At 46.3% G+C, this 19,210-nt stretch overlaps 1 protein-coding gene across 1 annotated transcript; it reads right to left on the minus strand.

The window, feature by feature from the left end:
• Positions 1-5,441: 5,441 nt before the first annotated feature.
• LOC149365591 (uncharacterized) lies at positions 5,442-18,168 on the minus strand. The gene is made up of 6 exons (XM_089568855.1): positions 17,954-18,168; positions 15,208-15,437; positions 13,813-13,962; positions 8,680-9,021; positions 7,552-7,753; positions 5,442-5,677 (listed from the first exon to the last, which is right to left on the minus strand). Exons 1-6 carry the CDS (start codon positions 18,050-18,052, stop codon positions 5,528-5,530), a joined length of 1,173 nt encoding a protein of 390 aa, XP_089424981.1. The 5' UTR covers positions 18,053-18,168; the 3' UTR covers positions 5,442-5,527.
• Between the last annotated feature and the right edge of the window lie 1,042 nt (positions 18,169-19,210).

Genomic DNA, 19,210 nt, shown 5'->3' on the forward strand with positions numbered 1-19,210 from the left:
TGAAAAGAAGATTTGGTGTGGCATGTTGGGATGCCAACCTTGTGGCGGTGATCGATGCGACGTGAAATGTATTCTGGGGGTGATATGAAATAGTCGTGAAGCGTAACGTGATGATATAGCTTGTGAAATAGTGTTAGACGACCAACTTTACGGCGAGATTGTAACGGTGGGAGTGACACGTTAGATTTCATGGCTGTGATGCTTGCCGTACGGTTGTAATTTGAAAGAATGAAGCGAACGGAATTATTTTGGACTAGTTCCAAGGATACAAGGTTATCATGTGTAGGGTCCCATATTGATGCTGCGTATTCTAGTTTAGGACGTATAAGTGTTTTATAGAGTATAAGCTTAAGAGATGAGGGAGCGGCTGAGAAATTGCGACGTAAGTACCCTAACATGCGGTTAGCGTTATTAATAACGTAGTCAATATGAATAGACCATGTTAAATTTTGAGTGATATGAATACCTAGGTACTTGTATGTTTTTACCCAATCAAGAGCAGTGCCGTTAAGATAATATGAAGGAAGAGCGTTAGGTGCACGGGAAACACGCAAAGCTTTACATTTATTAATGTTTAATTCCATATTCCATGTAGTGCACCAGTCTGACACCAAATTGAGGTCTGACTGGAGAGTGTCAGTATCGTTAACGTTATTTATTTCCCGAAATATTACACAATCGTCAGCAAAAAGGTGAATGTTGGAAGATATGGCAGAAGGAAGGTCATTAATATAGATTAAGAATAGGAGTGGTCCAAGGACCGATCCCTATGGAACACCAGATAGCACGTTAGCAGTCGGTGAATTAGTGTTATTTGCATGCACAAATTGCCAACGGTTAAGAAGGAAAGATTTAATCCAGTCGAAGACGTTAGGATTGAGATTAAGATGGCTCAATTTATGTAGCAGCAATTTATGACATACTTTGTCAAAGGCTTTGGAAAAATCCAAAAAAATGCAGTCAGCACAGGATGAGTTGTCAAGTATGCGGTATAGCTTATCAGTAAAGGCAAGTAATTGAGTTTCACACGAGTATGTTTGACGAAAACCATGTTGCGCAGGTGTGAAAAATGGATTCTCATCGAGAAAGGTAACGACATGCTTGAAAATGATATGTTCTAGTAATTTGCAGCATGTGCTAGTGAGCGAAATGGGACGAAAGTTTTGAGGGGAGTGCTTACCACCGGACTTGTGAAGTGGAACCACCTTCCCAATTTTCCAGTCGTTAGGAAGGCTTGCTGTGTCGAGTGACTGTTGAAAAAGTTTGGTTAGTATAACTGAACTATAAGCACAAGTATGTTTTAGAAATTTAGCGCTAATCGCATCAGAACCAGGTGAAGAATCATTTTTCAGGGATTCAATTAATTTGGCTATGCCAGGTGGATCGATAGTTATAGGTGACATTGTCGGGAACCTGTGGTGCTGTATGTGAGGCAGATTAACGCTTGAAATGGAGGAAAAGCTTTCAACGAATGTGTTATTCAGCACGGAAGCACAAAGATCACTGGGGATAAGGTTACCGGAGGCATCTTGTAGTCTAATTAGTGGGTCGTTCTCAGGGTGTATAACGCGCCAGAATTTCTTAACACTCGTTTTCAAAATAGTTGGTAATGTGGCTTACAAAAAGGTATTTTTTGTTTGTTTAATCGCGTTGACGTAAGCGTCGGAAGCAGACTTGTACTTCGCCCATCGCGCGTTAGATGGTGAAAGCTTCGCGCGGCGGTATAAACGTTTCTTTTTGTTAGATAATCGTTTGATGTGAGAGTTGTGCCAAGGTGCTTGTGGATTATAGGTGACGATGCGCTTAGGGATATACTTATCAGTTAGTTCGTGAACTTCGTTTCGAATGATATCCAGTTTTCTTCGACAGAGTAGTAGTCGGAGTTAGCAATAAAGTAATCAACAAATATGCCCAGTTCATTGTTAATAGCGGCAAAGTTGGCGCGTTTGTAATCTAGAATGATCTTTTTTATTTTGCTCGGTTTTGGACGTGGTATATTAATGCAAAAATTGAGCAGAACGTGATCACTGATGCCTGGAAGATATGTTATATCAGTAGCTAACTCTGGATTAGTTGCTAGAATTAGATCAAGAGTGTTCGAAGCGTTATTCACTGTCCTTGTGGCTTTTGTTACTAACTGAGTTAGCGAAAACATGGCGCATAGTTCTAAGAATTCTTTAGCTTGATACTGGCATATACTGCCAGTATCATATATACTGGCATATATGTGCCATACTATATATATATATATATATATATATATATATATATATATATATATATATATATATATATATATATATATATATATATATATAGATACTGGCATATATGTGCTATTGCTCATCCTCGACTTCTTACTCATTGATCACTACCTCAGACCACTCCTAGTGCGTTGATGCAGCGGTTAAACGACGCGCAGCGGCCCTGCGATGGAGCCTTCGATGGCAAGAGCTGCCGCCTGTGGGCCTTTGGTGACCCAGGTCCCATGCTGTTCTTCCCGATCAACCTCTCGCCATTAATTAATTATTAATTGCAGTCTGCCACGGTGATCAGTTTGCTCACAATCCTGTGGACATGTTACGATGACGGCACAAGGTCACGTGACCAAGATTACCACCTAATTTTCAGTGACCTAGTGACCTACATTACACCTGACTAGTGACCTAGATTACACCACCGGCGCCGAAGACGACGCCGGATGTTCTGCATAACGGGAGCCTTAACGCTCTGGCGTTAAGATATATTTTGTTTCAAAGAATTTACTACTATGAGCAATGAATCCTTCAAAGAGCCTGCGATGTGTACCCCCGTTTACTTCTTGCTCGACAGGCACTCAATTACAGGGTGTCCGCGAAGAGTGAATCCAGTTGCCCCGTAAATGTCAGGGGGCTACGAAAGGCTTTGTACGGCGGGAATAACAATGTTGCCTTTGTTGCATCTTGTTGCCCTCGTTCCTTCTCGGTGGGTGATGGACTACTGCGCTCTCCATGTGGCACATTCCATTCCCCATCACAGCCGTGTCTTTGATCGAGCACTGGGAGCGAACTTCTCTCTCCAGTAATCTCGTTGCCTGCTTGGCCTCTTAGGAAAGCTGCGATGTCCTCCGTGTAATCGGTAATGCCCAAAACAATATTTTCGTTCTTCCTCCTTCTAACGGGCAAGTGGGCTCTGAAGCTATGTCCATGACATTTGACCTTTAAGAGCTCATAAGTCTGCCCACGTGCACTTCCTGTCGTGGCATATATGAGCATGAATGAACAAATTTTGTGTATTTGAATGATTCACTTGGCTGCATCCCGATTCGTACACAACCCCATGACAGGAACATCATTTGGGACAGCCACCTATCTGGCTCACCTAGGTCATGTCACCTTGTGGCGTCATCACAACCTGGCCAAAGATTGAGCAAACTGACCACCGCGGCAGGTGGCAACTAATATAATGATTCGTCGAGAGAGGTTGCTCGCGCAGAGCAACCTGGTTCCACAAGTCTCGCCTGCCGCAGCACCTGCCATCGCAAGGCAGTGGCGCATCGCTTAACCGCTGCACCACTGCGCCAGGATGGGTATGAGGACTCCCAGGGTGCTATGAATGTGGAATAGAGAATGGTCAATTCCGCAATATATGGGCACTAACCCATTAAAGCTATTACGTCATCCCCTTAATGCGGAGGTTAAGTGTCGCCTTCGAAATGTCACATGATGTGCTAAAATTGCTTTTGCTCCATTGAGGTGCACATATTGAGGGGGTCTTTTCATGGCATTCACAGCCTATAAAAGCATGTCTGGGAATGTTTTCAAGTGATATCCTTACAGGTTGCTTCAGATCATCGAGGAAGGATGATTCCTTCTTAAAAACCTCATTTGCCAGACCAAACATTTGCTGAACATCTTACCTGGATAAATATGGGTCCACCATCCCGGCAACGGAGCATTGGAGTAGCGCTGACGCGGCCATTCTCACAATATCCACGCGGCGACGTTGAAGCTTGGCTTTTACCTGGGCGAGGTGACATTTATGCACATTTAAGAAATTTGAGACCTCGACACTGCAATGTTCATTTCGCAAGCACTTCAAAGACAAACGTCAATGCGTTTTGCGAAACTGGCATTACAGACCTCAACAACAACTACCGAATAGCCTTCAGCCACTGTCGCGCAAGCTACCAACGCTTCACGAACAAAACCGTTCTGTCTGATGCACTTCCTAACATGCAGCGATTTCACACAAACAGAAGTTAAGCCTGGGGACGAAATGAACGAACGATGACGCTTCACACAGCCACATCAAAAGTGGCGGAAACAAAGAAATAAAAGAAACTGCAGGCTGCGCTTATCAGGGCTTTGAGAATCGACGAGCAGCATAGTTGGAATGACGAGACGTTTTCTTGCGCCGAGTGACGAAGCAATAGATAACGCCGCCCGCAGTCTAAGCCGACCTTCAGGGCTCCGTGCAATCGGGGAATTTTTTCGGACCTTCCTAAATGGCCGCCGGAGTCATTGCACCGCGTTACCAGCGGGCTTTGCGTTTGCACTAAGACTTCAGGCGCTCCTCGTGCGCCGAGTTTGGCGCAGAAAGAAAAAAAAAGGACACGAGATTTTCTCGCGCTGCATTTCATCGCTTCTAAAACTGGTACAGCATCGTCTTCTCAGTTGCTACAAGCTCGTCACTGGCAATAATGAATATTTTATAAATATGAATATTTTATGAATATTTTATAAAGGGTTAATTACAAAGTTGTAGTTAATTAGCCCTTTTTTACATTACCTGACGTCTGCCGTAGCTGAGAGCTTGCTCATGTGCAGGTCGTTTTTCTGTTGGTCGTTTTTCTGTTGGAAAATCCTTTCTATTATGGTCGACAGGCGGTCCCCTATCGGCAACGACTGCTCCATCAATATGTTAAACCAACGAACGGGCACGACTGCTCAGACGCCTGTGAGACGCCTGTCAGACGCCTGGGAGACGCCTTTGAGACGCCTATGAGACACCTATGAGACGTCTGTGAGACGCGTGTGAGACGGCTGTGACACGTTCCATCAGAACCCCAATGCTTTATCCGTGGATTTCGACATAAAGCCAACGTCGAAATTTTTGGCGTTTCAATGGGAATGGCTAAATGCGTGAGTTTATAAACCTGGTTCGGCGATAAAAAAAAGAGCCAAGCGTCGCTAAAGAGAGACTTGGCAGTGTTTCGAAAACAATGACTATCATATCAACGAGACGAGGCACACCACGAACGTAAGCATCAAACAAAAACAAACTCATTTATTGCATATGAGCACTAACACAACCACTGATCATGAGGCAATGTAAGCCACCAAAAGAAAACGAAAATCCGCATAAAAGTAAGGTATAAAAATGGACAAAAGTCGTGTTCAGGCGAAATGTTTTCACTTCGCATAGATATCGGCGCAATTACGAGTTGTAAAATGTGAGATCATTTATGGTGATGACGACGTTGCATCTTTAAATATGGCGGGATCCGCGACCGCCAACTGCACCGATGGACCACAGGAGGCCCCTGCTAGCTGGGTGGCTGCGTACTCGGCTGTTCTGCCAGGTTGCACGCCGGTGGTCGTCCCTCCGAATTGCAAGCGAAGGCTTCCTCGAACTCCTTCAGCCCTTGTGCCGAAGGGATGCAGGTTCCCGGATGACCGGGCTCTACTTTGCAATCCTGCGAGGGAGCGTAAAGATTTCTTTGTTCCGAATACATTATGACTAAATACATGCTCTGCTGACATTAAGATAAATCTGCTCCGGTTAGCAACGCCAGAATTGAAGACTGCATGACGTTTCCTCTCTCTTAATGACGATACTAATTATTTGAAAAATGTGCCTAGGCCTATACAGCGGCCTGACATGAGCAAACAAAAGCTATGGGGACGTTTAAGTCACCCCAAAAGTGCAATGCAATGAATTCCGCATTTGTCGCAGCATTCGTTGCAGTTTATGATTCGGATTGCGTCAGTTTCTTTTGCAATTGTCCGTTCATCAACCGATATTACTCGGGCTGATGCTAGTTGCAGTAGCAGGTACCCGCTATGCTGTGACGGCGACATTTGTATATATAACATTTTGTTTCTGTTGCTGTCTTTTAATGCTGTCGAAGTTGTATTCAAGAAACTAGGTTGCTCGCAACCCGTTGGGCAGGTTGGGATGACGTAACAAGGGCACGTGACACCTCTGGACCAATCAACGACTTTTGTGACATCGGATGGCGCATTTTGCTCCTGAACGGCACATAACCATTATAATGTAAATTGAGATGACAAAATATACACGCAAGGCTATAATAAAAGAGTAAGTAAATTACACAGTGAGTGACACTGACATAATAGTAAATCAGCCGGGAGGCACATTAGAGGCGACTGTCCTATCTAAGGTCTGACATTCTCAAATAGGCGTCCCAGCTCACTGTTTTCGAAACGGCTGTGATTTTCAGGCCTACAGCGACATTATGTGCAACTCTAGTTCTAAGGAGGTACTGCGTGGGCTAGGTACATTCCATAAAATAAAAAATGCGTGACCATCGCTATCCGTCGAGCGATGGCCAATGCTCCACGAAGCTCCGCACCAAGATACTGTGCGACGGATAAATGCATTGGTATTTGCGGCCACTCAACCAGCCTGTCATAGGCCCTTTTTCCAATACGCGAATCAAGGTGAAGGTACGGTAAACATTCTAATATTTTTTAGCCATAAGAGGAGGACTGCGAAGTGAATCAGTGAATAAACGATGCTGAAACGAAGGAAGCACCCGTTCTTCGGATGGGGTCCTAAGCCCTCCTCCTATAGCATAGGCCCCCGCCAGAATCCTGGCGAACATGAAGCGATGTTCGGCCTGAGTCCGGCAGGCCAGCCGCGCCTCCGAGGATGCAAAATTAGGTTGGCGTATAGAGGTAACACATCGTGTATTAGGGCACGCCTACAGAAGGTGGTATAGGGTGGGTAGGGGAAGTGGTAGGGGTACTGTATGGTGTTGTTGACAATATTGCGGTCACAGAAACATATTCGTAAAGACCTGATTTTAGGTGACTATACGTGCACCGTTTTCACTGCTTTGCTTCGGCTTGTGACTCTTGCCGAGAGCATGATGAATATTTTTCACTGCGGAATCAGTGGGCTTCTTAAAGAAAAATTTCCCGGCGCTAATCACGTTTACTATTCGAAACAGTGCTGGGGGTGTATTAGTGCCTCCTCACATGCGTTTGCTTTGGGGCTAGTTCGCTCCTGATTAAAGACTGATTACATCATCGCGCAACACACAGGAGATAAAGGAGGACAGTACATAAAGGTAAAGGTACAGTAAGTGAAGGTAGCGCTTGTCCCGTTATCCTTTATGCAGTGTGTCGTGCGCTATGACGTAATCTGTCTTTAATATCTTTAACTTTGTCCCGTCTAGGTGAAACTGCCCATCAAATAATTGAGCCTTCCGTCCCACTCCAGCCCCGGGTACCATACCTGCTGTTTTCTCTACATGTTGCAACCGTCCATCTGATTCCGATTCCATCCGGTACTATCTGAACCCCGCTTTCATCACGTTCTCACCTTGAGGCACCCCACAGCGTAGGCCAGCTTCTCTGGCTGCAGATCGGGGAACTGAGGCAGCACTTCTTCGCCAGTGGCGTTCATGGCGGACAGCGTGGGCCTGACGCAGGAGTACGCCACGAGGCTTTGAAAATCATCACCCTTTCCTTGTCTCGTCAATGCCTGGCACTCGGCCGGTACATCGCCGGATTCCACGAAATACCTGGGAAATATTAGGTGAGCGGTCGCGTTTCAGGTGGGATAGCCGTAAAAGGAACGTTTGCAGCAAATTGGATTTTCAACAAAAAAAATGCGTTAGCACTGCCGCCTGTGCACTAGTGGAAGTCAGAGAGATATAAAATGTTATTTTGTAACGAATGTCCGTGTGTCTGCTTCAAGTCTGTCGGTGGAGGCCACAGCTGGGCGTGATGTGGTGGTTACCCAAGAAGTGACGTGTTCTTTCTCTATGTTCCAGCGTTGTCACCTTTTCAATAATTAGGTCCTATTAGTGGCGCTCTGAGGAGTCTTGCATGACGCTTGCTTTGTCTAAATTAGCTTCCTGCACTCTAAACGTCTTCTCAAACAGAGGTGTTGAGGAAGAACTCTGATTACTTGGGGGCATTCAGCCTATCCAAGTACAGAAAATCTTGACAAAGACTTCCGATTTAAGCGGCTTCAACCAAGTGTCTAAGGGCGCTGAACACTGATTTCGTATGGCAGTCAGAACTATTCCGCGAGAGCGCAGGAAGTGTTTTCGAACTAGAATTTTGCAGCACGTTGGACGAGTAGACCGTCAGTGGTAACAGCTTCGTGGACAATCTAAGCACGCTCTATAGCCTTTTCTCAATTACGAGTAATAACCCGTTTAGTTGCGGGGTATCTATTCGCTACCGGCAGACGGCGGTAGTTCATGCCCAGGAATGCAGCGCATGTTACTATGAGGCCGATGCGCAAAAAGGGGGAAGTCCGCGTTGAATCACCTCACAAAAATCAACGCACAACCCAGCCAGTTCCTCACTGTTTCCTCAGAGTACCCGGAATCGCAGCCTCCTCACACTACGGGCCGTGCTCTGACATGTACCACATACCCTGGAGATGTCCTAAAGTGTACCAAATACCCTGAACATGCCGACAGTGTACGAACATCACCTGTTGACCAGTCTCTTTGCTATGAGGTGCCCGAGCCCTCCGACGTTCGCCGCCACGGGACCATCCGGCGTGAAGAAGGGAGCTATTATTAGGGCCGCCGGCACCAGAACAGTGCCGTCGGTGTTCACGTAGACGGTCGGGCTGAGCGCTTCGATGTGGTCATACTGCGGTGTCAGATTGAATCGTCGCATTTGAACCGTTGCCAGCCAGTTCCTGAAGAAAGGGGCCTCCTTGTGTATCGAGACCTCCTCGTAGGTGTTGTCCAGGCGTACCATGTTGCTGGCGTAAGAAGAGACGCCCACTACCACCCGCGGAGACGTCGGGACGGAGGACGTCCACTGTCTGCATGCAAGCACAGTGAAAAGGATAACATCGGAGTTACGACGCAGTTCCACAGTTTTTTTACATGTCTGAGAGCTAGGTATCGAACCTACGACTAAGTCAAGTTATGTTACAGCCGGACGCCTTAAGCAGTTATTCTGTGGAGGCTTTAAACTTGACAGAGGTAACAGAATACGGAGGAAGTAGACAGTAAATATTATTTTGTTCTCATTATTACCGCACAGCAGGCTTGTAATATGAAAGAAATAAAACTGTAACCTTTGTTTTAATTCGCTACATAGCAGGGATGGTATAAAATAGAGGAGAGTGGGGAAAAACCACAAATTTGCAAATTGTTGCCGTTATTTTTTATCAACGTAAAAAATACTGCAGAGTTATGGCCTACGTTCTGGCGTCTCGCTGAGAAAATATGAAGATGACAGCTCAATAGGAACACATGAAAATGTGATTAAAGCTAAAGCTACCATAGAACTCATTTTGGCCCCACCCAACGGGGCAAAATAAGACAGCACACGGGGTAAAATGAGACTCAATTTACAAAATAACATATTGCTCATCCTTAGATTGAACGCGCACGAAGTTGGCTCCATGGGAATCTGGACAACCTTGGCGACCCTCTTTGAATGAGGCACCATACTCAGACCGAACCCGGCACTGTTTTGTTCCATGGCCCACTAGTCTACGCTGTTCTACCACCGGACTCTGCGTGTGGCCTGGCTACGATATGTTTATGCATTTCCTACCTTCACTATGACCTTTTTCTGTTTTAGTGTCACAGCTGCTGCTCTTTCGATCAGCCGTGTTCAGTGAACACGGGGATTAGTTCGATCGTTTCGAATGCCGAGCTTCCTTCGTTGTCACAGTGTATTGTCAGATAGCTGTTAATGCCCACCGAACGAGTATGGCGCTGATATTCCCAAGACGCTTTATACAGTTTCTGCGTTTCATATTGTCTAATTTTGTTTACGGTCCTGTGGTGGGCGCCTCTGCGAATGTTAAAATGCTTGATGGTACCGGCGCTGCTTTCCGTTAGTCCTTCCAGAAGATCACTACATCGCGTTTTGCTTCACATGTAGCCTACAGCTAAAATACTTCTCTTGATTACCTAAGGCGAAAAACTAACTATTGCGTACCATAAGACAAATAACCAAATAACCAAACACATAACCAAATAAATCAAGGGGCACTTTGAGTGTCTAAAGTGCGTAGAGGCGAAAGTGTTTTCCGCACCACTTTGCCTATGTGACACTAGTGGTGTCACCACTGGATGACGTCACACATAATCGATGACGAATAAAGGCAAATTAGTAATTAGTGGCTAATTACTGATTAATGACTAAATACTAAGTAACTGCTAATTAATGACGCTTAAGCTCCGCCTTTAGGAGTGGAACGCGGCAGCGTGTTGTAGCGCTGCCAGGCAGTCTACGGAACGCCATCACCCGCTCGGCGCGATGCCTTCCCCTTTGAACGCAACCCTTTTTGAGGAAAGGAAATAGCGCAATAATTCTCTGTCATCTCGGTGGACACCCGAACCGCGCCGTACAGGAAGGGAGGAACGCCACCATCCGTTCGGCTCGATGGCCTGCCCTTTAAACGCAACGCTTTTTGAGGAAAGGAAATGGCGCAGTAATTCTCCGTCATCTCGGTCCACCCGTTCGGCGCGATGGCCTGCCCTTTAAACGCAACGCTTTTTGAGGAAAGGAAATGGCGCAGTAATTCTCCGTCATCTCGGTGGACACCCGAACAACACCGTACAGGAAGGGAGGAACGCCACCACCCGTTCGGCGCGATGCCTTGCCCTTTGAACGCAACGCTTTTTGAGGAAAGGAAAAGGCGGAGTAATTCTCTGTCATCTCGGTGGACACCCGAACCGCACCGTACAGAAAGAAAGGAAGTGGGAGTGAAACAAGAAAGAGGTACATCTCCAAAAGAGAGAAAGAGATACATCGAATTTCAGACGCTTCATTTCCCAACGTGTTAGTCAGTAGTAACAAACAGTGAACTTCATAGATTAACTGAAACAAAAACTCTCTTATAAAACAAGTTTATACATGCCTCTTCAAGTGCTTCGCAATATGCCCCCTCCCCCTGCGTTCCTCGTTATAACAGCGACACTGCCAATACAAATGGTTGTATACGCTTATCACGCTGCCTACGAAACGAAATGTTAGTCTAGACGGAACACTTGCTTCACTTTTTTTTATCGCGTGTGTTTTTATGCGTCATTAACGCATCAGATGATCAATAATCGACTAGACCTGATTAAAGCTCCTCAATGAACAAAAAATAACGACTTCCTTTGAACCTTCGTAGTGAAAAGAGCGCGGGAAAACGATACGAACGAAGAAAGACACAACACGCGCTGACTCGCAACTGGTTTTTATTCAAAGAAAACGTTCGTTTGAATGCTTTCCTATCCAGGAAAACACCAAAAGTCATTTGAACCTTCCCGCTCTTTTTTTCTCTCAGCGCGCCGCAGGAGCATCGAACCTCGCATTGACCGAGGCGCCGTGGTCACGCATTAGCGCTCGCTTTTTTTCCCTGCAGCAGACGCGGGCAGTGCTGGCGCCATTCCAGGGCATGCTTTGTTTTGTTTTTGCGTGACGGAGTTTTGGCGGGAAGCGTTTCGCGGGAGTTGGCGACCTTTACATCTTGCGGCGATGTAGAGCTATGTTGAGCTTATGGGTTCTACATCTGAGGAGGCAACGGGAAAACACCTTCCGTTACTCCATCCGGCAAAGAGAACGAGGCTTGCCATCATAAAGTTTGCCTGCACAGGAGAGGATCGGCCGGGCAACATTCGATAATGCGCTGGATTCGCGCCTTTGTGCGGTTAGCGGATTTTCTTCAGTAGTCAGTCGTGTGTTTTCGGGAGATTTGGTGCGAAGCACGAGAGATTGCAGTCTTCCTTTGCAGTAGATGACGTTTGGCACGGTTGTAGTTGAACTTGTAGTTGGACTCGGGCTACGAAAGGCGTGTTGTCTGAGCTCCGCCGTTAACACTGCTGGCTCTGCAGATCTAGGCATGATGATCCACGCATTGCCTGGAACATTCATTCAGTTGTAGTTGGACTCATTCGCGGACACGACTCGAAAGCTGAGCTTTATGTTGTTTGAGTCCCGATGTTCCCGCTCCTCTCTGTACAGGCCTAGCTTCGGCGTTGCGCACGTCACGGAACTTACTTAGTTCTGGCGGGATTGCTAACAAAGTCGGCCGTTCCTGCGCCTAGGTACACTAGCGGCAGCTTTCTCTGGAATTCGCCGTATCGGCTTGCATAATATTTGAGAATGCATGCAAGCCCGTACCTCCGTTAAACATAGTCGCAAAGATAATGTTTCCAAAACTGTCGTCTCTGCCGCCTAATACGCGTGCAAATGTGACAGGTTGAAACTTTTGTAACTTGGACTGGTAGGGAAAAGAAACCACTAACGCAAGAGCACGCAAAATTACCCGGAGAATTTTCAACGTTCGGCGTTTTTAAAGCTGTTATGGCCATCCATACAGCGTGCTTACGCATTAACAGTTGCGCATGCTTTCGAAATTCTTTATGAAATGTCACGCTTTATATTTTTCTTTCGTAACTTGTATTTTTCCTGATAAGGTTGTGCCTAAACTAATATCACTTAATTTTATACGGCAGTCTAGGCTGCTGCGCGTTATGTCTGACAATGACACGACGGAAGGAAATGTCCTCTTATGGGCCATTATTTCTAGTGAGTCTAGTGAGCCACGCAGTGATCTAGGTTTGCGGGCGAAGCATTGGTTATAGACCTTTTCGATTGCCGTTATTCAACTAGGGCAGTTCATACCACGCCAAAATTCTTTCGATCGAGGCCGTGTAACAGTGCACGACTAGGCCATCGTATTCGCCTATCAACAAACGAACATTGACTACCGTTATTCGGATCCTTTGAGTGTTAGCCTGTGGTGTACCAGAGGCATAGTATCTTGTAAGCAATCGTTAAGATTTCCTGCACAAAAATAAATGAAGGGAGCCGACCACTGCGGACTGAGTAACACAACCGGTTAAATGAACGAACGCGCCTTTAGCAGAAGAATATTATGAAAGCATTGCAGCGCCATCAGTTCAAACCTAGACAGCGTGTCTGTCTCTAAAAAAAAGTAAAAGCTAAATATACACATCCAGAGCGCATGTTCTTCGTCTTCTTCTTGGCGGTGTAAAATTTCGAATCAAGATTGGGCAAAAGCTGCCGACCGATATAAACAACACTCCGAGAATACCCACTACAATGTCGCGCGCTCGTTCGCGCATGCCACTTCCATTGTGCACACCGCAGTCAAAGCAGTCGCAGTGCACAAATCATCAATAACAGTGCAGTGTCAGTCGGGACAGTTATTGGAGTGACTGAGCTTTGATTCGCCCGTGTGTTGATCTCATTTCGACAGAAGCAAAGGCAGAAAATCCAACAAACAATTCATTTGAGCCCGCGGTCTACCCTACGTCAAAGGGGGAGCGTTGGAAGCGATTGCTAGCTCTAACTGGCCTAGGTGTCGCCACCGTCAGTGCCCGGGAGGAGCTGAGAGAAGGAGCGCCGGCACAAGAGGAGGAGAGAGATGTGTTACTCCTAGTTCACTGAGGGGTTTTGGTTTAGATGGCTCTAATGCTCAGGTAACAGACCACCTGGTGCTCTTTGCAGTCCTTACAACACATAATGTCAAAGTATTTCCATTTCGCCTTAGGTTAACAACGGCTACGACGGAACCTCATGCTCCGTAATAGAAAGTTACTGACCAATGAGCTACCGCGGTGCGCCACTTATTACTTACTTTTTGTGGAGGCAGCTGGCAACGGATTTCGTTATGTTTGTTATCTGGTCCCGGGCTTTGTCCGTCACATTGCTGAGGCCGATTATTGCGGCCAACCCTGCTCCGATGACGTGAGAGACCATCCGAAAGCATTTACTATACATTACTGGGCTAGAAAGGGAAAGAAGAAACCGGAGGAGCTTGTTTGAAGGAATACTCACACTGAAATTGGGGATGTCAATATAGGTTGCTTTATGACTGAGCACAAGCTTTTTCTACAGAACCTCACGATCTACGGGACGTTGTAGAGCATACTGCTTATTTCCGCTGAATTCAAGCCCATCGAGGGTTTGAGCAACACAGCTTTCATCTGCGAAGATCAAGAGTGTCAAAAAGAGATTTTTTAGGATAGGCTGAACCTATCAGTTAGGGATCCACAGGTATAGTGGGACACCTATGCGCATCCGCGCCGCTGTCCCGCTATTGCTTTTTTTCTGTAACCGATAAAGTCACCCTTTTCCAAAACTCCCGAATGTCGACCTGGCAGTCCACCCTCCTGAAAACCTATAGGGTTCTGACACGACTGTCAATGTCGTGGCCCAGAGCCCCCCCCCCCCCCCCCCCCCCCCCCCCCCCGAGCAATAGAGCGAACTATAAGAGAACCAGGATTGCACCGCAAAACGTTCTGGGAACCTCCACACTACAGCACATCGGGAAAAGTAGAACTCTGTTACTGCCATTTGCGTAACTTTAAATAGAATATATTTCAGGAGCCTTTCACTACGGCGTCTTTGATAGCCTGAATCGCTTGGGGACGTTAAACCCCATTAAGCAAACCAAACCATTTATTTTGAAACCAAGCAGTCTGACTGGGCCACACTTCGGATGTTATCAGACTGTTCCCCAATCTCGCAGCGAACAGATCAGCTGCTCAGCTTGTCTAAAAGTCCGGATGAAGATTCTCGGCCCCTGGCCGCGGCGGTCGTCGGCGGAGAAGGCCTGCAAGGCACTGCTCCGCTTCTTGAGAACTTCTGGCCTGCACGATAGGCTGTGACTTTAACGAACAGTGACGTTTTATAGTGACTTCAATTTTCTGTTACTCTCCTTTCTCTTTCTTTTTTTTTATCCCCTCACCCCCTTCCCCCCGTGTAGGGTAGCAAACCGATTATTATTTCGGTTAACCTCCCTGCCTTTCCTCTTCTATATCCTCCTCCCTCCTCCTCCGAACATACAAGTTAAAGGTAGTAATCAACAGCTGACAGTTCGGCTTACGTGTGGAGCGGACTTCTGCTAAGTTCGAAATGTGAGCACGGAGCGTATCCGTATTGCGAAGCGAAGTTTCTCAATTGGTGCAGTAAAAAATAACGGTGAAAACCAGTTGCCACTATTAACACGCACGAAGTAAAACCTATTTACCCGAACCGCTTGGTAGACGCAGGGTCGACGAAAGGGCTTGCCACGTCCAACACGTACCAGCTGGTCCAGAGAAAAAGATCGGTGCTCTTCATCGCCGCCCACACGGTCTCCAGCACGACTTTCAAGACGGGGCTCTCAAACAGGCTCGCTTCCCGCTTGTACGGTGTCTTCGTCACGACCGCGTCAGCAAAGGCGGTGGGGCTCACACCAGCGAACGCCAAGTCGTTCACCTGGCCACGATCATGCATGCAGGAGCGAGGACGTTAAGGAATCAGAGTTCTCGCCATTAGTAATCGTCCGCACGTCGAAAGCTAGACGGATACTTATGTCCTCTCCTGCCATTCTTGAATTATTGCCCTATAATACACTAATCCCGTCTCGTTTGGAACAAATGAAATTTCAGATGTTTTTACTAAGAATAACAGTAAAAAAAAGTTGAGTGAATACAAACTTGTATTTCGTTTTAATATAGTCGCTACCAGCGGATACATTCCCCCCTCTGAACTACTGTTGCAAAATTACATCGTCCTTAAAATCTCCTGTGAAGCAAGAAAGAATTAAAACTGCTCGTTGATTTGCGTCGCCATCAGCTTCGCCTCAGCCTTCACAACAGTTTCAGTCGTCATCGTCTAGAATCGAAGCAAACACTTCCGCATAAGCTAACTTTCTGTTTGGTTGTACCAGCCGCTTTAGATACAAATCTTTTCAGAGAAACCTTAATCAAATAAAGCGACCTACCTGCCGATGCATTTGGGAATGAAAATGGGCTTTATGCAATGAACCAGTCCCTAGAAAAGTGAGTGTTTTCATTTGCTCTGAGAAATTGTCGTGTAACCGAGGTCTCTTGTATGCATATGCCATTCTTGCTTGAGCTATATATTGCGCAGCAGTGTCTCATCAAAGATATATCAAATAATTGAAGTAAGAAACGCGCCGTCAGCAATGGAAATGAAAATAGCGGAGGAACTGACAAGAGGAGATGAGCATAAACTACGCTACATAAAAATCTGGAGAAATGTGAGAAGCTGTCTGTAACGGCTTCATAATTTACACTGCCACTGATTCCCCAAAGAAGCACATGCTTTCGAAGGAGACTAGGTGCTTCTGCGTCCACTAGTACTTGTGCTTCATGCTGTTCATCTTCGTGGTGCGAGCTCACCGGGATACTAATAAATTGACCTGATATCTTAGTGGCCATGGTGCTAGTGGCTATGCATACCGATTGCCCTAACGGATACCTGTGAAAATCATGATTTTAAGGAGGATATTATCTGGGCCAGATAAGACGACAGGGCATGATAGCCATGATGGGCGATGGCTGAAGGGATCGGCGGAGGTATCTGCCTCTTTCAAAAAAGTCTGGCCTGAAACGTTTTCCTACCTAGGCTCCAAAAGCGGCGGCTAAGGAATGTAGGACACAGTTGTGATAACGCGCCACGCGTTGTTACGCACTGAAAACTTCATGTGTACCAGAATTCTCGAGATATTCACCATGGCAGAGAGGTAATACCAGGAGCCTAATTGATCTTTCTGTCATTTAACCGTTGATCGTTCGGGTGCAAATCGTGATCAGAGGTCATTCTATGGAAGCAAACGTTGATGTCAGCAGCTGTAGTTCATCAAATCTGCTCAGGTTCTTATATCCTTCTGGTACCAGTAGGTTTACACTGTGGTCTCAGTAGGTTTACGTAACTAGCAGCTATATTCAAAACATAGGTACTTCAATGTTTCAGCGACTACAAAGTGCTTTCTGTCTCCTAATTTACTATTGTGCACAGGCTTACAGGTTAAGCTTGACAAAAGAGTGATGCGACTCTATTCAATGCATATACTGCGTATCGCTTGGAAACAAACTACTGAAGTTATAGCACTGTTGTCTGTAGTCCATTTTGTGACTTTGACTAGTTGCATTTTATACTCATCATTATTGTACAGCTTCCTTCATCATCATAAGCCTGACTACGCCCACTGCAAAACCTCTCCCATGTCTCTGCAATTAACCCTGTCCTTTGCCAGCTGCGCCCACCGTGTCTCCGCAAGCTTCTTAGTCTCTACCGCCCACCTAACTTCCTTACCAGAACCAAAATGTGGACTCAAGCTTAGTTTCTTTTCATTTCTCTTTCCTCTCTCTGGCTGCACCTCTCTCATTCCCTTCCCTTTTTTCAGCCCAGAAGTTCTGCGCTGCGCTTCACTGCAAAATGAGGAATTTTTTTCATTACAGTTACAGACAAGCACATGCGGCAGACACCCGCTCAGATGCAGAGCGCACCATTCAGGCGCTGTTCTATTTGAATCAAGCGCTGCCAACTGGTCCTAAGGTCTCAGTCTAACGCCAGGCACACATAGATACAGTTGATAATAGGCTGGCCTGAGAAACGTAAACGTACCCTAAAGGAGTTCGAAAAAATGGGGGGAGGGAACCTAAGATCTGATTGAAGGGTATGACCCGATAGATTTAATGGGTTAATGCCGTTCAGGCTGCGACTCTTCAAATGGTCGCTAAACCCGGTGCCGACGCCTGAAATTTTTCCACATGGAAGTACTAAAGCTGTCGCGTTAAAAAGAACCCGTTTTGATTAAGTCGTGCGATAGTTGTGAGCGCTTTGCAAGCTCATCGGCTTGTATTGTATAGAATGGTAGCTGCACAACATTTTCACTGAAGGCAGCAGTCATATCCCGTTTAAACGGGTCTCAATAGGACAGATGAAGGCGAAATGAAAACATAAGCAGCGGCATTTCAACTCACTTTAATGACGACCGCCTGTGAAGCCGTAGCGTTCTCTACTCTGAAACTCTCCAGAGCCTTCACCACGGCGAACTTTATGGCCTCATATAGGTTCTGCATCTTCCTTCCCTGTTCAGATGTCGTGGTGAGGCCAATGACGCCTGCCAGCTCTGGGGCGAGTCTGCGTGAAAGGCCGGTGAGATCGTTTAAATTACCGCAGAAAATCGGGAGGCTGGATTTTTAAGGCGAAAGCCTTTAATGTCTCATCGTTGTAAGCAGCAGTTGTCGACAGAGAATGTCACGCTTTTCAGTTGGTCGAAACGGTCGTGACGTCACAGTGCGCCAATTTCAAACGGGGCCAATTGTACTTTGGCTAGTAACCATGCAACCAATTGAAGGGACCATATAGTGATGCTCCAAGTAAGTGGGACTGAGCTTAGCTAATTGCTTAATTACCCAATTAGCCTAATTAACTTCTCTAGTCAGGCCATATAAATAAATAAAACCTAGTAAGAAATTGGTCGAGCTCAGGAATCGAACCCCGGTATTCGGAGTGCGAGACGAGCATGCTACCCACTCCGCCATGCCAGCTCGACGGTTTGGAATGAACAAAGGCGCGTCTAGTGAATACGGTGTCTTCGCTCACTGCCATCCTCCTCCCTTCCCTTCCGGCGAGGTTTAGGTGTCCACCGAGATATAAGAGAGAAATACATTTCCTTTCCTCAAAAACCAATTTACCGACGAGCGAGGCGTAGAACCGAATGGGCGATGGCGTTCTATGGACTCCTGGAAGCGTTGCAAGACGCTCTCGCGTTCCACTCTTAGAGTCGAAGCTTTACATCTTAACCACACGTCAGTGACCACACTTTAGGTCAAAAAAGTGACTCCCCCCCCCCCCCCCTGAATTTTGACGGGTGTCCACCGAGATATGTGAGACAGTTACTGCGTAATTTTTTTTCCTCAAATACAATTTTCATTTTCTTCATTACGGGCCATCTTCGTCTTTCTTCTTTCACTCCTACTTCCTCCGTACCTCTACGGTGCGGTTCAGGTGTCCACCGAGATGACAGAGATTTACTGCGCCATTTCCTTTCCTCAAAAACCGTTGCGTTGAAACGGCCAGGCATCGCGCCGAACGGGTGGTGGCGTTCCGTGGACACCCTGGCAGCGCTACACGCTGTCGCGTTCCACTCCTAAAGGCGAAGCTTAAGCTTAAGCTTAATTAGCAGTTAATTAGTATTCAGACATTAATTAGTAATTAACCATTAATTAGTGATT

Source organism: Amblyomma mixtum, chromosome 1 (assembly GCF_055824585.1).
Source record: "Amblyomma mixtum isolate Tamu chromosome 1, ASM5582458v1, whole genome shotgun sequence".
Classification (NCBI taxonomy): Eukaryota; Metazoa; Arthropoda; class Arachnida; order Ixodida; family Ixodidae; genus Amblyomma; species Amblyomma mixtum.